This window comes from Pleurodeles waltl, chromosome 6, assembly GCF_031143425.1.
Source record: "Pleurodeles waltl isolate 20211129_DDA chromosome 6, aPleWal1.hap1.20221129, whole genome shotgun sequence".
Lineage (NCBI taxonomy): Eukaryota > Metazoa > Chordata > Amphibia > Caudata > Salamandridae > Pleurodeles > Pleurodeles waltl.
In genome coordinates, this window is record NC_090445.1 from 1122684117 (window position 1) to 1122704030 (window position 19914).

Sequence of the window (19914 nt, forward strand, 5' to 3'; positions counted from 1 at the left end):
AGTTTTCACTGAAATTTTGAAAATGTAGATACATTCAACCAATCTCCAGCTTGTAAAGAATCTTCTAAGCTTCCACCCATTACCAAGGCCATACGTGCCGTTGCATATCTTGGTGAATCTGACCCATCCAGTCGCTTCTATGGCTACAGGCTTAAAAGACTTTACATAAGAAATCAGTAACTGATTTGCACCTATGGGTCTTGCTTTTCTATTTCTACTCTCATATTCTTTGATACAACTCGACAAACGCAGCCTAGATTGAGCCCTGAAACACAGATATTCAATAATTCTCAACATTTTTGAATTCCTCTTAGTTATATTAAATACTACTTGCTCAGGTGTGTCAAATCTGTTAGATAATTCCAAAGCCTTAGCATCAGAAATAAACCTAAATTACATTTTAAACCACATAATTGCTAATTTCAAAGACAGGTGTTTCAATAACAAAACCTCATTATTAGGCCAATATTTTAAAAAATCCAACAGTATATTGGCATCCCACAAAATAATACATATTGGTTTTGGATGTCTCTTAAAACAAATATTTTACATTATCTTACAAACAAAAATAACTGTTTCCCCCTGGAAAAAGCATCAACCAAAATATGTAGTGTGACAATCACTGACCTGTATGTTTTAACCATTGGGTAACTCAAATTGCTAACAAAAACCTTTGCCGAAAAATCCACAGCTTTAATGACCGGTATCAAAGGATCAAAACCACGTTTGAAACACCAAGTACTCCAAGATTTCCAAGCTGTAATGTCCCTCTCTCTCTCGTTCCAATTGCCCATGCTTCTTTGACCAAATCCGAAGCTTCCTAGAAAGACCCCTGAAATAGTCCAAATAACCAACTGAAGCTGCCCTGTCTGAACCAGCTTGTGTATCTGCCTCTAAAAGTTGCTTGACAGGATCATAAATACTGGAAGTATCAATGGGGTTTCTGAACACATCTGCATCACAATGGACACTAAGCTTATGCTTGCTATGAAGCTTGGCAGCTCATGAGATCCTGGTAGCTCTCCACCTACCTGTAAATAGCTCTCCTGTGAGCAGTCCTGCCTACTAAATTAGAAGCCTTTGCTTGGCTGAATTAATATATGTATATCAAACTTAAAAAGTGTGGATTCAAGACAAAAGTGTGTATGTTCTCTGACTTCGTAAGCTGATGTTTGAAGAGAAATGGTTGAATTCCAGAAAATATTTAAAGCTGATTTGTAAGTGATAAATTATGTGGCACTGGGGAGACTTATTACAAATATGAATACCTTGGTGCTGGTGGCATAGCAGCTGTGGCTATTACGCGTTACCCAGGTAAAGGCATTCCAATTTAGGGAAGCCTTTTTCTGTTTCTGCTGGCAACCCTGGTAGTGCACTGCGGTGATTATGGCTAGTAATCCTGCATAGAGTGGCCATTACTGTAATATTTCATTGAATATAAGTAGCTCTTATGGCAGAAAAGTTTGGAGACCCTGTCCTAAGTCTTCTCAAAGGGATACCTTCATTTCAGTTAAGCTAACAATGTCTGTCCCCTGCCATAAGCAGAATATTCTCCAGATAAACAAGCAGTCTGACACGTCTTTGCCTTAAATAACCTATAACAGGTTTCAGTCATTGAAAAGCACCAAGATGTTGATGAAAATCCAAGGATAAAGTTCTCTTTGTCAGGCGCTCAAATAAAATCTTAACCTGCCTCCTACTTTTGGAAGGGAACAATTGGAAGTGGAAATTACAGTCACTTGATTTAACTAACATTTGTCCTCCTACGTGATTATTGCTCAACTTGGTCCCTCTTCCTCTCCGAGGATAGAATCTAGTGTTGGCGTGAAATCCTCCTGCGAAACCCTTTCTTCAATAATAAGATTACTGGAGTTATTAGAAATTCTGAGGTTTAAACTGACTGGCACCTGGGAAGCAAACTCTCCCTCTCCAGGTCAACTAAAAGCTGTTCCTGTAAAAATATTATTTCATGAAGCTCTGAACCTTATCTAGACTTATACATGTACCTGCATATTTTCCTAATTATCTGAAAAAATTGTCTTCAAATAGCAAGTACCATCCTCAACAACAGTCAAATCGATAACTTTGGATCCATTTTCATGAGGATAGTTCTCTTTTCATCTGCAGTAGCTGAGTTAGCATTGCCTGTTAGACAAACTGCCTTCTGAATACATCCCAAAGAAAATATCACTAGGAATCCCTATAGCTGTTGCTTATTCTGCTATATTGAAAATGCGGGCTGCAGGATCAACTATATTAAGTATTTAATCTTGGCATAGCTTAAGCGACTTCAAGTCCTTTCTTTGGCTCTTTTCAAAATTCCACCAAGTATCCGGCCATTTTCAGATCTGTTTCAGGAGTCTGACCGACATTGTCAGCCACAACAGGTCTAGAGCATTCAGAACACAAGAGTTTACTTTCCTTCCGCCTCCAGACACTTCCTTAATTTTGAATGTAAATATCTTGCCATGTGCTCCAAGGCCACCCCCTTTTGATCTAGGATGGTGTGTTCCACCAGGCTCAAAAATGTCTTCACTTTTTTTTGGTGGGGGCTTTTCACAGAAAGCCCATTCTGCTTTTTTTCTCAATCTATAAAAATCTCTTGATAAAGCTTGTACAACTGGGTTTTTACTGTTGCCAGGATTATGTTTTTAACCACCTCTTGACTTAATTGCTCCCAGCATCCGAAACAAAGAACAAAGAAAAGCAATGCTCATCATCGGGTGTAACTAATTATATTTTCTTCTAACAACCTCCTTTTTTTCCAGGTTTAGTTTTGAATACAATCTTTACACTAGAATTCAGACGTCTGATTCAGTCTCTTGACAAACCAGTACTAGATACAGAAAGATTCCATCGCCAAATTAAAAGAAACCACTACTTCTGATGGAGATTTCAGGCATCCGATTCATCACCTTTTGAATATTCCCTTGGTGTCAGACTCGATCCAAAACTCTCCAGCTATACCTTAGTTCACTTGCAGGTGGTGCTGCGCAGCTCTGCAGTGATGCCGTTTAGCCCTGGAAATCAAATGTGGCGCCTATATTGGCATCACTCCTGCACACTGAGATCAGTTGCTTTGAGACTTTCGCACCCCCAGACACAGAGTCCCAAAAGCAAATTGGTGCAGATTCCTAGTCTTGGAATGTGATTAATGGATAGATTCTAACCACAGAGCAGGGAGAAGGGGACAGTTGGTGAAGACTCTGCAGCTAGATAGTCTCTTCCAGAAGTACCATTACTGAAGGGTAAGTAGCTTGTTCTTCTGATAGAGTTCTAGCCACATCGTGCTCACCTTCTGAATATATACCAAAGCAGTACCTACTTGAGATGGGTCTCTGGATAGACTCAAACCAGAAAGCCCCTCACAACCAAGCGGTGTAAAATGCTCCACTTGGTGAACCTGTCTGTCCAGATAGTAGTGCTTCCTGAACATATGGAGGGGCGCACACGTAGCCGCCTTCCCGATGAACAGTACAGAGACTGCATGCTAATGAAGTGGTAGCAGCTTTGCTCCTGGTAAAATAAGTGCACAGGCCTTCCTCCCGGAGGCTGATTTTTGGCCAGTGAGTGGTAGATATTAATGTAGAGCAAGATCCAGCAAGAGATGGTTCTCTTATGTGCTGCCTCTACTTTTATCGCTCCCAAATAACCCTACAAAGACCTGATCCTCCACCTAGTTTTGTTTTATACAAACTATGTAAAAGCTCAGTGCTCTCTTGGGGTCTAAGCAATGCAGTCTTTCCTCCTCCGCAGAGTAGTGACGCAGAGCATAATACGCCGGCAGGGTAATGTTTTGACCGACTTGGGGCGTTGAACCAAACCTGATGTCAGCATTGGAGGAATTTTAGCTGCAGAAGTAGCTCATTTCAAAAGCGGAATTAAAAGGCCATTGTCATGAGACAAAAGATGCAGAAGTTGAGAAATACTGCATTGCTAAAGGTGGTGGGGTTACTTTTCAGTTCTTTTGCCTGATAGACTACTTCTACCGGTAGACGGCAAAATATTTGTTTGCACCCCAGTACAAGGGCAAGATTATTTCCTCTGATCCAGTACTTGAAAAGTGAAGGGATCTTTGTTTTTCATAGTACCCACACCAGTATTTTGGGTAAAACATGTCTGTGAGTTACCTGACATTCTGCCTGGACCTCTGTCTCTCAGCAAATTCTTGACCTTATTTGGAAGGATTTCCCCATCCTGTACAATGTGTTACATATCTTAGGGAAATACCATAAGTCTACGGGTTTAGATCCCTGCACTCAGTAGCACAAGGACATAGGGCCACATATACGAAGCTAAAGAATTGTGAGTCGGAAATAGCGACTCATTGCGATTTGCTATTTCCGACTCGCAAAACGGGATGTAGGTAGAAATCGCAATACCATTTTGCGATTCAGTGTGGAGTCGCACTGCAATTTGTGAAATCGCAAATTGCAATATCGCAAATTGCACAAGGGTGTGGTCCGGAGTCGCAAATTGCGAGCGGGTGCAAATAAAATAGGAGAAAACACACTTCCTGGTTCTGAATGATGACATCAGAACCAGGAAGTACCTCCCATGGACCAGGGAGGAGTCTAGCCAGCACAGACAGCAGAGGCACACCTAGGTGAGAGGAGCAACTACAGATATGTCAGCTCAGGACAAGGAGACACCCACTGCAGGGAGGAAGAGGAAACTAAAGTTTTCAGAAAAGGAGCTGGAGGTCCTGACTGAGGAGTGCTGCCTGCACCATGAGGTCTTGTTCGGCAAGGCATCAATGACTGCCCCTGACACACAAAAGAAGAAGATCTGGCAGGACATCCTGAGTAAAATCAATGCGTTTGGAGTCAGCCATTGCACCATTGATGAAGTCCGCAAAAGGTGGTACGACCTCAGGTCTGGGACCAAAGAAAGAGTGGCAGAGCGGATGAGGGAGGTGCACGGAACTGGAGGAGGACCATCCACAGTACCACCTCCTACAGCCATTAAGAGCATGGTGGAGACCACTCTGGAGCCGGAGGCTGTGGTAGGAATTGGAGACCTGGACAGTTCTGCATCGGGAACATCCAAAAGTAAGTAGCGAAAATCACTTATTTACACCATTCAATGCACCATGCACACAACTACAGTACACAAAAGCATGCATCCTCCAGATTTGCTCCATGCCTATATTGCAACCTACAGAACAATGCATTATGGGCAATGTAGTACAGTAGTCCAACTTTAGGGAATATTTAATTTGATACACCACACATATGAGTCACTGACAGTGTGTCCCCCATGTCCCACAGGTCTCCCACAAGTTCCCACCAATTACCCTACTGTGCAGGAAGAAGAATGCCACCATCACAGCAGACAGGGCAGCCAGTGTAACAGCAGGAGAGTGCATTACCACACCACTTGTCCACCATGCACGTGATACCACCGAGGAGACAGATATGGACACTGAGACAGGCAGCCTAACACCGGGGCCACAGATGAGTGTGAGTCGGCCACATAGGTCAGCTGGGTCTTGGTGGAGACGGCGACGTCAAACACAGTCAGCAGATGAGGAGGATGTCACAGGTGATCAATTTCTAGGACTGGAGGCATCCTTACTGAGCAGTCACCGTCTGCAAAATAAACATATGCGGTTGATGAACTGTAACCTGCACAGACTGCAACAGACCCTCTCACATGGTTTTGCCAATGTTGACACACAATTCACCACCATGAACAACAAAATGGCAAACCTCACTGTAAGGAAATGCCTCCTTGGCATGGTTGCCCCCTGACTTTTTGCCTTTGCTGATGCTATGTTTACAATTGAAAGTGTGCTGAGGCCTGCTAACCAGGCCCCAGCACCAGTGTTCTTTCCCTAACCTGTACTTTTGTATCCACAATTGACAGACCCTGGCATCCAGATAAGTCCCTTGTAACTGGTACTTCTAGTACCAAGGGCCCTGATGCCAAGGAAGGTCTCTAAGGGCCGCAGCATGTCTTATGCCACCCTGGAGACCTCTCACTCAGCACAGACACACTGCTTGCCAGCTTGTGTGTGCTAGTGGGGACAAAACGAGTAAGTCGACATGGCACTCCCCTCAGGGTGCCATGCCAGCCTCTCACTGCCTATGCAGTATAGGTAAGACACCCCTCTAGCAGGCCTTACAGCCCTAAGGCAGGGTGCACTATACCATAGGTGAGGGTACCAGTGCATGAGCATGGTACCCCTACAGTGTCTAAACAAAACCTTAGACATTGTAAGTGCAGGGTAGCCATAAGAGTATATGGTCTGGGAGTCTGTCAAACACGAACTCCACAGCACCATAATGGCTACACTGAAAACTGGGAAGTTTGGTATCAAACTTCTCAGCACAATAAATGCACACTGATGCCAGTGTACATTTTATTGTAAAATACACCACAGAGGGCACCTTAGAGGTGCCCCCTGAAACTTAACCGACTGTCTGTGTAGGCTGACTAGTTCCAGCAGCCTGCCACACCAGAGACATGTTGCTGGCCCCATGGGGAGAGTGCCTTTGTCACTCTGAGGCCAGTAACAAAGCCTGCACTGGGTGGAGATGCTAACACCTCCCCCAGGCAGGAGCTGTAACACCTGGCGGTGAGCCTCAAAGGCTCACCCCTTTGTCACAGCCCAGCAGGGCACTCCAGCTTAGTGGAGTTGCCCGCCCCCTCCGGCCACGGCCCCCACTTTTGGCGGCAAGGCTGGAGGGAACAAAGAAAGCAACAAGGAGGAGTCACTGGCCAGTCAGGACAGCCCCTAAGGTGTCCTGAGCTGAAGTGACTCTAACTTTTAGAAATCCTCCATCTTGCAGATGGAGGATTCCCCCAATAGGGTTAGGATTGTGACCCCCTCCCCTTGGGAGGAGGCACAAAGAGGGTGTACCCACCCTCAGGGCTAGTAGCCATTGGCTACTAACCCCCCAGACCTAAACACGCCCTTAAATTTAGTATTTAAGGGCTACCCTGAACCCTAGAAAATTAGATTCCTGCAACTACAAGAAGAAGGACTGCCTAGCTGAAAACCCCTGCAGAGGAAAACCAGAAGACGACAACTGCCTTGGCTCCAGAAACTCACCGGCCTGTCTCCTGCCTTCCAAAGATCCTGCTCCAGCGACGCCTTCCAAAGGGACCAGCGACCTCGACATCCTCTGAGGACTGCCCCTGCTTCGAAAAGACAAGAAACTCCTGAGGACAGCGGACCTGCTCCAAGAAAAGCTGCAACTTTGTTTCCAGCAGCCTTGAAAGAACCCTGCAAGCTCCCCGCAAGAAGCGTGAGACTTGCAACACTGCACCCGGCGACCCCGACTCGGCTGGTGGAGATCCAACACCTCAGGAGGGACCCCAGGACTACTCTGATACTGTGAGTACAAAAACCTGTCCCCCCTGAGCACCCACAGCGCCGCCTGCAGAGGGAATCCCGAGGCTTCCCCTGACCGCGACTCTTTGAATCCTAAGCCCCGACGCCTGGGAGAGACCCTGCACCCGCAGCCCCCAGGACCTGAAGGACCGGACTTTCACTGGAGAAGTGACCCCCAGGAGTCCCTCTCCCTTGCCCAAGTGGAGGTTTCCCCGAGGAACCCCCCCCTTGCCTGCCTGCAGCGCTGAAGAGATCCCGAGATCTCCCATAGACTAACACTACAAACCCGACGCTTGTTTCTACACTGCACCCGGCCGCCCCCGCGCTGCTGAGGGTGAAATTTCTGTGTGGGCTTGTGTCCCCCCCGGTGCCCTACAAAACCCCCCTGGTCTGCCCTCCGAAGACGCGGGTACTTACCTGCTGGCAGACTGGAACCGGGGCACCCCCTTCTCCATTGAAGCCTATGTGTTTTGGGCACCACTTTGAACTCTGCACCTGACCGGCCCTGAGCTGCTGGTGTGGTAACTTTGGGGTTGCTCTGAACCCCCAACGGTGGGCTACTTTGGACCAAGAACTAAGCCCTGTAAGTGTCCTACTTACCTGGTTAACCTAACAAATACTTACCTCCCCTAGGAACTGTGAAAAATTGCACTGTGTCCACTTTTAAAACAGCTATTTGTCAATAACTTGAAAAGTATACATGCAATTTTTATGATTTAAAGTTCCTAAAGTACTTACCTGCAATACCTTTCGAATGAGATATTACATGTAGAATTTGAACCTGTGGTTCTTAAAATAAACTAAGAAAATATATTTTTCTATACAAAAACCTATTGGCTGGATTTGTCTCTGAGTGTGTGTACCTCATTTATTGTCTATGTGTATGTACAACAAATGCTTAACACTACTCCTTGGATAAGCCTACTGCTCGACCACACTACCACGAAATAGAGCATTAGTATTATCTATTTTTACCACTATTTTACCTCTAAGGGGAACCCTTGGACTCTGTGCATGCTATTCCTTACTTTGAAATAGCACATACAGAGCCAACTTCCTACACTCACCACCTCCATCAATGACCTGGTCAGGGAAATGGTGGCAGATAGGGCCCATGCAAGGCGCAGAGAGCGCAACACTGCTGCCCGTTTGGATCGGCTGAGTCAGTCTGTTGGCCGCCTTGCAACCACTACTACCTGCCTGTCAAGGCGGACCGTAAAGCTACAGGTGGAACTTGGGCATTTTGCTGGTGATCTAGCAAGGGGACTAGGGCGCATCAGTCATGCATTGGACCCAATAGAGACCACCGAAGCAGCAAGGGGCATTTGCGATACCCCTCAGGATAGTGAGGACATCTCCAGCGTGAGCAGCATTTCTGCCTCAGATGCACGTGTCCTGCGGAGTAGCAGTGCCCACCAAGGATCAGGGGACCAACCAGGATCAGGCCATGGTGGCCGTAGTCGCAGGAGGGTGTGATTTTGCTATTCTGGGATTTGCCTGAGGGACATTATGTAAATGTGTCAGACATTATATATATATTTTTTTCTTGCTGTTTAGACGTCAACAGTTCATTAATACACTCCTGACATTAAAGGGATTATTTTGTGTACTGCACAACCTAGCTATGTGTGTCTTACATTTGTGAGTGTTTTCACGGTTGCCACGTACCTGCCAAAGTAGTGAGTTGTAATGTGGTCCCGTCTCTGTCTGCCCTCCAATGCAATGCTACCATCCCCAGGCTGTCGGTGTGGTAGCTCTTGCTCTTCATCCTCCGAATCTGTGTCGTCAAGGGTGAGATGTAGCCAGCGTCTGGTTGCGATGTTGTGGAGGATCGCACATGTTGCCACGATCTTGCATGCAGTCTCTGGGGCATACTGGTGTGCCCCTCCACTTTTGTGCAGGCATCAGAAACGTGACTTCAGCAAGCCAAAGGTCCTCTCAATGACCGTTCTGGTTCGCCGATATCCTATGTTGTAGCGCCTCTCATTCAGATTGGCAGGTGTTTAGGTATGGAGTGAGTAACCATGGCCTCAGAGCATATGCACTGTCACCTGTGTGACAAAAAAACAGATATGAGCATGGCTTCACATGGTTATGCAGTGACATGTATTTAAGATATTGGAGTGTACTACACAGTACCTAATAAATATCCTTCGCCAAACTCCCCACGTTCTAGGCGTCGGTGTATCCCACTGTGCCTGAATATGTATGGATATTTAGCCTCTATGTCAGTAATGACATTATGGGCATCACATACCACCTGGATGTTTAGTGAGTGGGTACATTTCCTATTGCGGAACACATATTCAAGATTTGATGGTGGGCAAATAGGTATATGAGTCCCGTCCACACACCCTATTACAATGGGGAAGTTGGCAATTCTGTAGAAGTCCAACTTGGTGCTGTTAATTACCTCCTTATTCCTGGGAAGGTATATGTATCTGGACATGTGTGCGAGTATGACATCTAAGAACTGTCTAAAGAATAGTGACAGGGCTCTTTGGGCCACCCCACCAGCAACAGCAATTGCCCCCTGGTAGCTACCCGAGGCCAAGAGGTGCATTGAGCAGAGCACTTGCACATGTGTGGGGATAGAGCAGCTGCGCATTGTCTGGCGTACTAGCTGAGGTTTCAGCAGTTCAATAATCTCTAAGATAACTGCGCTGCTCAGTTTGTATTTATCATAAATCTCATCCTCAGTTTGTTGAAATAGGGTCTGCCTGGTTTGGTATATCCTCTCCTATCTCTGCCTCCTCCTCATCTGCTGGGCAGCCTGGACTCGCATCTTCCATGCAATCACGTATAGTGCAGCCGTTTTGAGAATCCAAGATGCCTTCTGGGTCTCCTTTTATACTTTGGTTCTGGTTACCACCTGGTTGGAATCAGTGCTAATCTGGGTGTGCAAAACGGGCTTTTTGCGACTACTCGCAATTTGCAACTACCTTGTACATTCGGTTTGCGACTCACAATTTGCGTTGTTTAATAATTGCGAGTCGCAATTTCAAGTCGCAACTTTTGCGAGTCGGTAATTGGTTGCATCGCTATTTGGGACTCCGAAATCGCATTGAAACATACCATTTTGCTTTTTGCACGGTCGCAAATAGCACTGCGACCGATTTGCGATTTGCAAAACTTTCCTACTTGTGGCCCATAGTTCAGTGTGCTTTGTATGAGAAAGGGGGTTTAGTTTACTTTAGGCCTGCAGCTGCCTAGTTTTATGGGGAAATGTATGCAGTCTGGTAAACAAAACAGTCCCTCTCATAGGGACGACATGGTAGTCTGAAAACACACCTTTCATACTTAAAATGTCACACTCAAGCATCTGTTCTAATAATGGCACTGTTTATGTTTTAAAGGATTTATTGCAAATTAGTAAATGTGCCAGGACCTAAGAACATGTGAAGCAGATTGTTATTATTATACTGAGGATGAGAGTGAACACAAAGAATATTTCTATCCTGGTTCACAGCACCAGATTTTCTTGCTCCTACACTTAGGCTTATCACTCTCTAATCACTACTCTGAGAGCGTAACAGCAATCTAACGTTGCCTGTGAGGAAAGTACTAGGATGGTTGATCTGAATACCTGCAATACAGAGGGCCTCTGTGCTTTGAGAGCGTCTACCAGCACAGCAAGGCAGAGAAAGTCTTCTGTGATCAGAGTTCAGATGAACTTGGTTCTAGCTCCGCGAGTCCAACATAAGTCCTAGAAGCATAGCAGCCAGTTCTCTGGAATATGATGTGTCTCTGGACAACTCGGAGTGAAGACCGCTATAATTAGAATGGCCCAGTTCCAGTGTTTATATAATATAATGGCCACTGCCTAATCTAACTGATTGTGAGTGGCAAGCAAAACAGTAGTGCAATGGAAAATTCCAGAACCAGTATTGTAGTCACTTCTGTGCAGTTTATTACTGTTACAGCTTGGATATGTACCAGATGACCCTGTAGTATAGATAGTCAGATAGAGACTTCTAGTCTCAGGTTCCTAATCTTTGAATTTCCCAGGGGCCCTACTGGACCCGGAAAATATATATTGGGCAGTACCCCTGTGTGCCAGCAAATGGCGTTGATTGGCTCCGCACATCGTCGTCCGCACTGGAAGTAACGTCTGCATCACCTATATGGGAGCCACCTCAGCTCACTGACGTCCATTCTTTCTTTCTGTGCCATTTTGTGCTGAGCCGGAGAAGAGCTACCACTGTCGTTTTTGACAGGTTTTTTTCAAGTTATGTAGACTTAGTTTTTGAGGAATTTTTCCTCCTGCTGTGTCAAGGATGTCTTTGAGAAGACAGATTTTAAACCTCATGGCTCGTGTGTTGCCATGTTGGTTAAGGAAGCATACCTACTGTGTCTGTGGTGTCTTGAGCAAAACTATGACTCCAATTTGTGCTCGGACTGCCAGGCCATGGCACCAAAGGCTTTGAGGGAGCGGTCCCTAAAACTGATAGCAGTCCTACAGGCACCACCCCAACACATGACTCTTGGGCAGTCTTGATCCTGATCAAGGGGAAGTTTGCGGGTCCGCTCTAGAAGCCCGAGGTCCTCTACTACCCACTCCAAGTCATCAGGACATACGGGAAAGTGGCATAAGAAGTACAAGAAGTCAAAGCGGGCCGACCCGAAGGTAAGTAACTTGTTCTTCTAGGGCACATTGGCCAGACTCATGACTCGTATAGTTTATGATAAATCAACAGGAAAATGTTGTTGCTTAAACTGAATGTGCTCTTGTGGTACAATAATTTGAAAAATAGCACACATAAACCTGACCAAGGGGAGTAAGTAGAATGGGCTAATACTAAGAGCTTTCTGAAAATGGAGTCTGGTGTGTTGTCTGAGTTTCTTTGAGAGACAGCCCTGTGCTAGTTCTTCTTTTTCCTTGGTAGGTGGCAACTGCACTGCTAGTCCTATTGCAGAAGCAATACCACATGCTTATCTGTGTTATTTTATTTCCCTGTCTGATCTTCACAACCACTTCCTCCAACTCTTAGGGTTTATTTATTCCTTACTGTCTAAGTTCCTGTCTGTAGGATGGCCCTTGGCAGGATTCAAAGTGAATCACTCTTTATGTAGAGGGTGACCTGGAAAGACACCAACATCATTCTTGCATGGATTTTGTCTGATATTCATTAGGAGCTTAGATGTAAGTTCTGAGTAGTTCTTCCGGGAAAGTATTGGTGACATGATCGCTATCAATGTGTTATGTTATGACAGCAATAAAGATCACATTATAAAAATGCAATATTAGAACACAAGTAGGTAACTGACGACTCAAGTGGTACATCAGTGATAAAATGTATTCTTCCAATCCTCTATGATTGGTCCCGGAGTGGGGGTCAGTTTTGCTATACCAAATAGTAAATGCTCCTTCTAGCTTGCTCTTTGGCTTTGCTCGCTCTGTGTTGGCCTTGGGGTCAGAAAGTCAGCAACAGGAACCGAAAATAATTAAGAGTTATAAAATCTTTGCTTAGTTTACGTAACTTCCATTACTTGCCCATCCCCAGGCATTCTGGAGCAAATAGAAGCATGTTGAGTAGCCGTGCTTGATGAAAAGGGATTTAAACAGTGGTGCAGTGGGGGGGCAAAGGGTGTGTAAGAAATTGTATTATTATTTGATGTAGCTGACTACCCACTTCAAGGAATAATCACCACCCTTATCGGGGTGAACCTTCAAAGTCACTAAATTACTCTGAGCTCAACCCCCTGATAGCTAGGGAAGAGAGCAGCAGACAGGCTAAGCTTGTACTATTACAATAATAAATGTAAAATAATAAAAATCCCCAAACTGAATTAGAAAGATAGATTAACATTTGATAAACAAAATTACACCAAAATGAAAAAATCCAATAAAGGAAATGACACGTATGAATTTTAGCAGTGTTGGTTAGAAATAGTGCTTCAAAACACTAATCACTGGTCGTGGTAGAGCAGGACCTAGGCGCAGTTTGAGGCTAAACGCGTTGATGCACGGTTCGGATACACCAACTAGTTTCATTCTAGTTAGAGATTTCACCTTTTGACTTAGTCCTATATGTCCCAATCGACCACAGGAGTACACTCCTGAAGCCCCCGGGACCTTAGGGGGAGGCACTTAGAGACTCATAGGTTATCAATCAGAGGCCAACAGCAGCCACAGTTCAGGTCCAGTTGCCACTAGTCAGTTGGGTGGTTGCTGGAAAGGCCTCTTGTAGCTTGTTGTCTCCCTTTAGTTTGAACAGGAGCTCAGTCTTTTGACCCTTCTAGTCCACATCTTTGTCTTGGGTACAAGAAGTAGGAGGTCCAGTCCTTCAAGGCTCCTCTCAGGTCACAGACAGCAGGTCTCACATCCACAATGCCTTGAGGTGCCACATTTATACCTGACACTAGCTAGTGGGTTTGAATGACTCGTAGACATGCCCTAGCCATTGGGGTAAAATTTCCTGGGGCCCACCCTGCCTACCCACATTGGGTATTTTCCAGATGGTGAAAGTATTTGGCCACACTAAACTTGGACTGACGGTTAGGTTGTGCATATGGAGTAGACTGTGGTAAGCCTAGTGTCCTCCTATATGTAACACTAAAATCCAGTTTGAAGTAGCCCCTATACCCTCAATAAACCTAGAGATGGAAGTCTGACAGGCCAAAGGAAGAGTCCTTCAGCAACCAGACAGTAGATACACAGAAATTGCCTTGGCATTCTGGCTCCTTCTTTTAAAATGTGCCCCAGGTGTTAAATGCAAAACCCAAAGACAGAAGTTTGGTAGGACACAGCAGGTTACTTGTGCAGTTAGACAGTAGATACACCAGAATTGTCGTGGCACCCTGTTCTCTTCCTTTTGAGTGCACCCAAGTCTTGTATATAAAATACAGCAGACTTGTCAAGCAGGATTTGACACCGTAATGTCAAAAGGGATGCTTGTAACCCTCACCCTTCTAAGGTTGAACTGCCAGTCAAGGAGACCTTTTGTGTACCTACCTGAATTTTTTTTGCACCTCATTCATATGCAAGTATAGGCTTTGGGAAGATGGAGAATTGGATGATTAATACAAATTAACCTCCAGAAGCTTCAAACAGAGAAATGGTCACTTTCTAAAAGTTACTTTTCCCTAATATTTATTAAATATCCAACTTCACCATTAAATTGGATTTTTAATAACTTTTAAAAATAGTTATTTATTTTTCTAGCTAGCCCCATTACTTAAATAAAGTATTAGTATTTATTCTGTAGTCTGGTTTTCTACGTAAGACAGCTAGGCCCGCCAAGTGAAAAATAGCTTTTGGGTCACTGTAAGACCATGTTAACATCAAATTTCTACATGTCATACTTTTTATTACCGTGCACTCTGCATTTTGGACTACAGTGCCTACATAGCTGTTACTTAATAATATTTAAAAGGTTGTATTTGACCTGTCAAAGGGGTTTATTTTGTCAGATAGAATTGCACTTTTTATAGTGTTGCAGTCAAGCAATGGTAAGCCAGGATTGCACGGAGACTGTAGTAAGTGTTGCTGTAGTCCACTAGTGGCATTTAACTTTGTGGTCCTTGGGCACGGTGTACCATGTATTAGGGACTTATAGGCAAGTTACATATACCAGTTAGGAGTACACCAATTAGACCCTGTTAAATGGGGGAGCGCCACACTTTAGCACTGTTTAGTGTGGTTAAATTGCACACAGTTCTAATGCGAGCACAGGGCGAAACTTCTAGGGAGACATGCCGAAAAGGTGAATTTCCCACAGAGTTTATATCATTTTTACCACCACTTGCATTTTGGTGAATTAGTGTCCCAGGTCCTATGCCTAGTAGAACGTGATGGAACCTTGGTACCAGAGTACCTCATTGCCCTCACTTGAACCATTTCATTTCATATTTATTCTACAGGAGAATTTTAAGAACATTGTTCCCCAGTTCAGGAGTCACAGCTCACAAAAAAACAATCTAAAAGTACCTGGCTGGATCTCATTTTAATCAATGGGCAGATAACAGGATGGGTGCTTCCTAAACACTAATGACAGTTTCAATTATTAGTGAAGATTCACAAATATTTGGAAGTTTAAAGGTTGTAATTACAGTTTTATGCCCCTAGATGTTCCAGCATAAAACCAAGATGCAGGCACAAACTTGTATGATAGTTGCAGTGTGTGGCTGGAGAATAGCATTGTGCCTTTTGTTTACTGGCAAAGGAATAGATTGTTTATTTGTTTATTTGATGTGGGAGCCTTAAACCAGTTGATGCTGCCCATCTTTCATAAAAATGACTGTATCCCTTTTTGACTTAATCCTCCTTTTCTTTTTTGTTTTGGATTCTTAGCTAGCTTCTCTTCTTGCTTTTCAGGGCTTGGCATGTCCTCCCGCTCCTCCAATGTTAGCACCTCAGAATCCAGCACGGGCACCAGCACAGGCACCCCTTCCACTCCAACCTCCAGCAGCCAGAGCAGACTTCTTGCCTCGTCCCCATCGCTCATCTCAGGAGTTGGAAGCCCCCCTTCGCTGGAATCTATTAAGACCATCCAAGGCCACAGCCTGCTTGGAGCACCAAAGCCTGAACGAGGGAGGAAGAAAATCAAAGCGGAAACCCCAACTGGACACCCTGTGCTTGTGGTGCCCTATCCAATCCTGGCTTCGGGGGATATTGGCAAAGAGGGAAAAACCTACAGGTTGGAAAATGAGCGGTAGTGTACCACCTACCAGTGCTGCCTTGTACTACTAATAACAATACTAATTGTTTATCTTCTGCTGGAGCTGCCTTCTTGATATAGTGAGTGTAGTACTGCCTCAATAATGCCTCTTCATGTTAATTTCCTAGTACCACCTGTTTTTACCATTCTTGCTAGTGTACTACATTACACAGTTACCTCTGTGCTACTAATAATGTCTAGTCTGCCCATTTATCTGCTAACAGCTGATATTCACACTATGTTTTAGCAGCAGCTCTCATAGTAGTCTCCTGTGTTTCAACTCACCAGCGCTCCCCTTAATAGTAACAATAATGATAATATTAAAAATAATATTCCTAGTTGAGACTTCCTCACCCTAGGAACTATTGCCAGATCCTGATGGCTAGATCGAAGTGTGCGGTTTGGATAGAACCTTGCAACCAACTGTCTCAAAAACACTGGTCCTAGTTTGGCAGAACACTTATATATGTAGCAGAGTCTCTTGAACTGGACTTAATAGGGGGCCAATGTAAAGTACGTAATAGACCAGGCTTCTCCAACCAGTAGCTCGTGAGCTTCTGGTATCTCTCCATCTACCTGTGAGTAACTTTCCAGCCTAATAGATAAGGAGCTTTTGTTTGGTTGAATTAATATGTATATATCAAAATGAAAAAGTGCCTTTTCGAAATAAAAATGTGTATTTTAAGATCTCATAATTTTCAAAATATATGTAAATCTCATATTTGACTGATGAAGATACAAGACTGGAGACTAATTATTAATGATATTACATTGGGTGTCACTGACATTGCGGTTATCGCTGTTATGTATTACCCATGTAGAGGCACCTCAAATTCACAAAGCCTTTTTTGCATCACTACTAGCAACCCTGCACTGAGGTGGTCACTGCTGCTAATCTTGAATATGTTGGCCACTAATTTATTCTTGTCTGGTGCAGTCAACACTAATAATATTAGTTGCTTGGGGTGATTTCCTCTGAACAGAAGTACTTAAAAGGTTGAAGACCACTATAAAAGACTGACAGAAGGGGTAAATCTGAGTGGATGAAGGAGTAGGCGGGCTGTCACATTCTGAACTACTTGAAGCTGTTTCAGCAGTTCTTTTGTCACACCCAGATAAAGTATGTTACCCTAATCCAACCTGGATACCACCAGAGTTTGGACCATGGTTCGTTGAGCAGGAGCCAGAATACATGTAGAGATCTTCCTCAACCATTTAAGAATTCCAGAACACAAGGCCGCCATCTTATACATCTGGTAATGCATAGTAAATTTATCATCAAGCCACATTCCCAGACTTTTAACTACCTGAACTGGTGAGGGGATCTGATCCATGTTTATAGGTCAAAGATGAGGACCCCAAAGATGGGGATTATTGCCCACCAGCAGAATCTCAGTTTTGTCCACATTAAGTATCAGCAAATTGGTGTTCATCCATGCTGAGACTTAGGCGAGACAGATGTTAAAAGCTTATGCTTTGTGGTGATCTTTAGTGGATAAGGATACTACAATGTGGGTGTCATAGGCGTAAGAAAAAAGTGTCAACTCAAGGGATGGGATTCCACAGTCTCAACAAAAAGTCTGTACATATAGATTGAACAATATTAGACTGAGCGTAGAACCTTGGGGCACTCCCGGGGCTAGATGATGAGGTTTAGACCTGTGTTGGTGTGAATGCCCCTGAAAGGTATGATTAGGCAGGAAGGACCTCAGCCATGACAAGGCTCTGCCCTTAATACCCATTCCTTCTAGCCTACCAAGCAGAGTGGAGTGATTCACGGTGTCAAATGCGGTACTGATATCTAAGAGAATTAATGCTGCAGTACAGCCCAAGTCCACTTGGCCTTCAAGATATTCCGTCACATCGAGAAGAGGTGACTCAATACTGTAGCCAGCCTTGAATTCTGATTGTAGTGGATGCAGTATCCTATTTAGCTTACATAAGATGTAAGTTGTTGATTGATATATTTCTCCAACACCTTGGCTAGTGTAGATAGAAGTGAGATGGGCCTTTAGTTTGACCATATGAGGGGATCAAGATTAGATTTTTTTTTAAACTTTGTGATTAAGGCCTGCTTCCATGCCACAGGAACATCCTTCCGAAACATTATGGAGCTGAGTAAAAAGCTCCATAATTGATAAACCTAATTTTGCTAAGACCAAGGTGGGGCAATGATCAAGTGGGGATCCTATAATGACATGAATGTAGTAACCTCTAATGGACTAAATGTGTGCAAGAAACCAGATGAATAAAGATGGAAATCATCCAAACAAGCTGTTGATGTCTCAGAGAATGCAACTTGAATATCCTCTGTTTTTTAATATTGCAAGCTCATAATTTTGGTGCTGAGAAAGAGGGGTTATGGGGGCAGTCACCGATTGGGCAGGTAGACTTCTTACCACCCTAAAAAGGGTTTTAGGACAATTATTTGCAGCAGCAATTTCATCCCCATAGTATTTAGCCCTAGCAGTGCAGCACTGCTTCTGATAGTCCTTTAAAGCCCTCCTGTAGCTTTGTTTAGCTTCATTGTTATAGGACTTTTGCCATGTTCTTTCCAGGCCTTTGCAAAGTTTTTTAAGCTGATGCAGTGACTCATTGTACCACGGAGTGAAAGGAAGAGTCCTATGAGATTATTTGCATTTAATGAGAGCTAGGATGTCAAGAGAAGATCTGATCCACGTGTCCACCTTTCCTAAATTGTCTTCTACTGACTGGCTCAGTACTAGTCGGTTGGCTTCCAGTGCAAGGTTAAGAGCAGGAAGATCTAACTTGGACCAATTCCTGCAAAGGAGTCCTGCCTGACCATCCCGAGTAAGAACTCTCCGGAGGGCAGGGGTAGAAAACAGGACAGCAAAATAGTCAGACCATGGCAAAGGAATAGGTTGATCTGTCTGAATATTGCTTTAATTTGAAAAAATAGGGTCTAGCAAATGGCCAGCCACATAAGCAGGGAAATTTGTGATAAACTGCATATCAAGCGCAGCAAAGTCCTCAATTAAAGATGTCACCATTTTACAGGCCACGTTATCAAAGTGGATGTTAAAATTGCCTAGAAATAAAGTTATTTAAGAATGGATGGAACACTGTGGGTGATAAATTTAAGCCATGAGCATAACCGGAAGAGCCATGCAGGAATGCGACGTCTGTTCTGTTATTTGATAGTGCCCATGTTCAGGGTTGAGGGGTGCAAAAAGTATTGTACACCCTGAAATTGCCTCTTATCTAGTATATTGTTTTCTGATGGATACATCCAACCAAAGGTTCCTCATCTTGTGAATATCCTGAGAGCCCGGACTGTATGCAAAAACACAAAAGGCAATGCTCCAGCGCACCAGTAGGTGGTTTATGTATGACTCCGTGCTGACTTTGTTCACTATGGAAGTGAGAAAGGGAGTTACATATATAAGCGCTACCTGTGCTCGCTGACGTCAGTTACTTTCTTTTGGAACCTTCAGACACAGATCTCGAGCGCTGCAACTTTTTATCATCACTTGAAGAGATTTTTTTCTAAAAAATCTTTTCTCTTAAGTCTATCAGTGTGTACCGTACAAGTCACTTCCTAAGACTACAGGGTTTAAACCTTGTAGGCTATGCTGCAAGTTAATGTCTGTGACAGATTCTCATGAAGAGTGCCTCTGGTGTTTGGTATCAGTGCAGGACTCCAATTCTTACAGCAATTGAGGCCAGATAAACCAGAAAGCCATCCAGGGTGAAGCCCTTTGTGGCAAAACACAGTAACACTTCATGCAGGTTTGGCTACCGGTCAAAGTCAACAGTGCTGACTCATTCAAGCTACAGATCTTCACAGTGGCCTGAGTCCTTGAGTAAGTCCAAGAAGAAGCATTAGAAGTCGAAGCAAGACTCTGACTCCTCCGCCCCTCTTGAACTCCAGAGAAGGTGCAAGGGCATCATTGT

The 19914-nt window shown here is 44.2% G+C and overlaps 1 protein-coding gene across 5 annotated transcripts in view; it reads left to right on the forward strand.

Annotated features, from left to right (window-relative positions):
- ZNF362 (zinc finger protein 362) overlaps positions 1 to 19914 on the forward strand; it is a 135703-nt gene that overhangs the window by 82667 nt on the left and 33122 nt on the right. For 2 of the 5 annotated variants that reach the window (XM_069240294.1, XM_069240298.1), the window contains one exon: positions 15633 to 15978. In XM_069240294.1, coding sequence (XP_069096395.1) covers positions 15633 to 15978 — 346 coding nt within the window. Of the gene's footprint in view, positions 1 to 15632; positions 15994 to 19914 lie in introns of all 5 variants that reach the window. The other 3 variants (XM_069240299.1, XM_069240295.1, XM_069240297.1) reach the window with 3 other exon arrangements.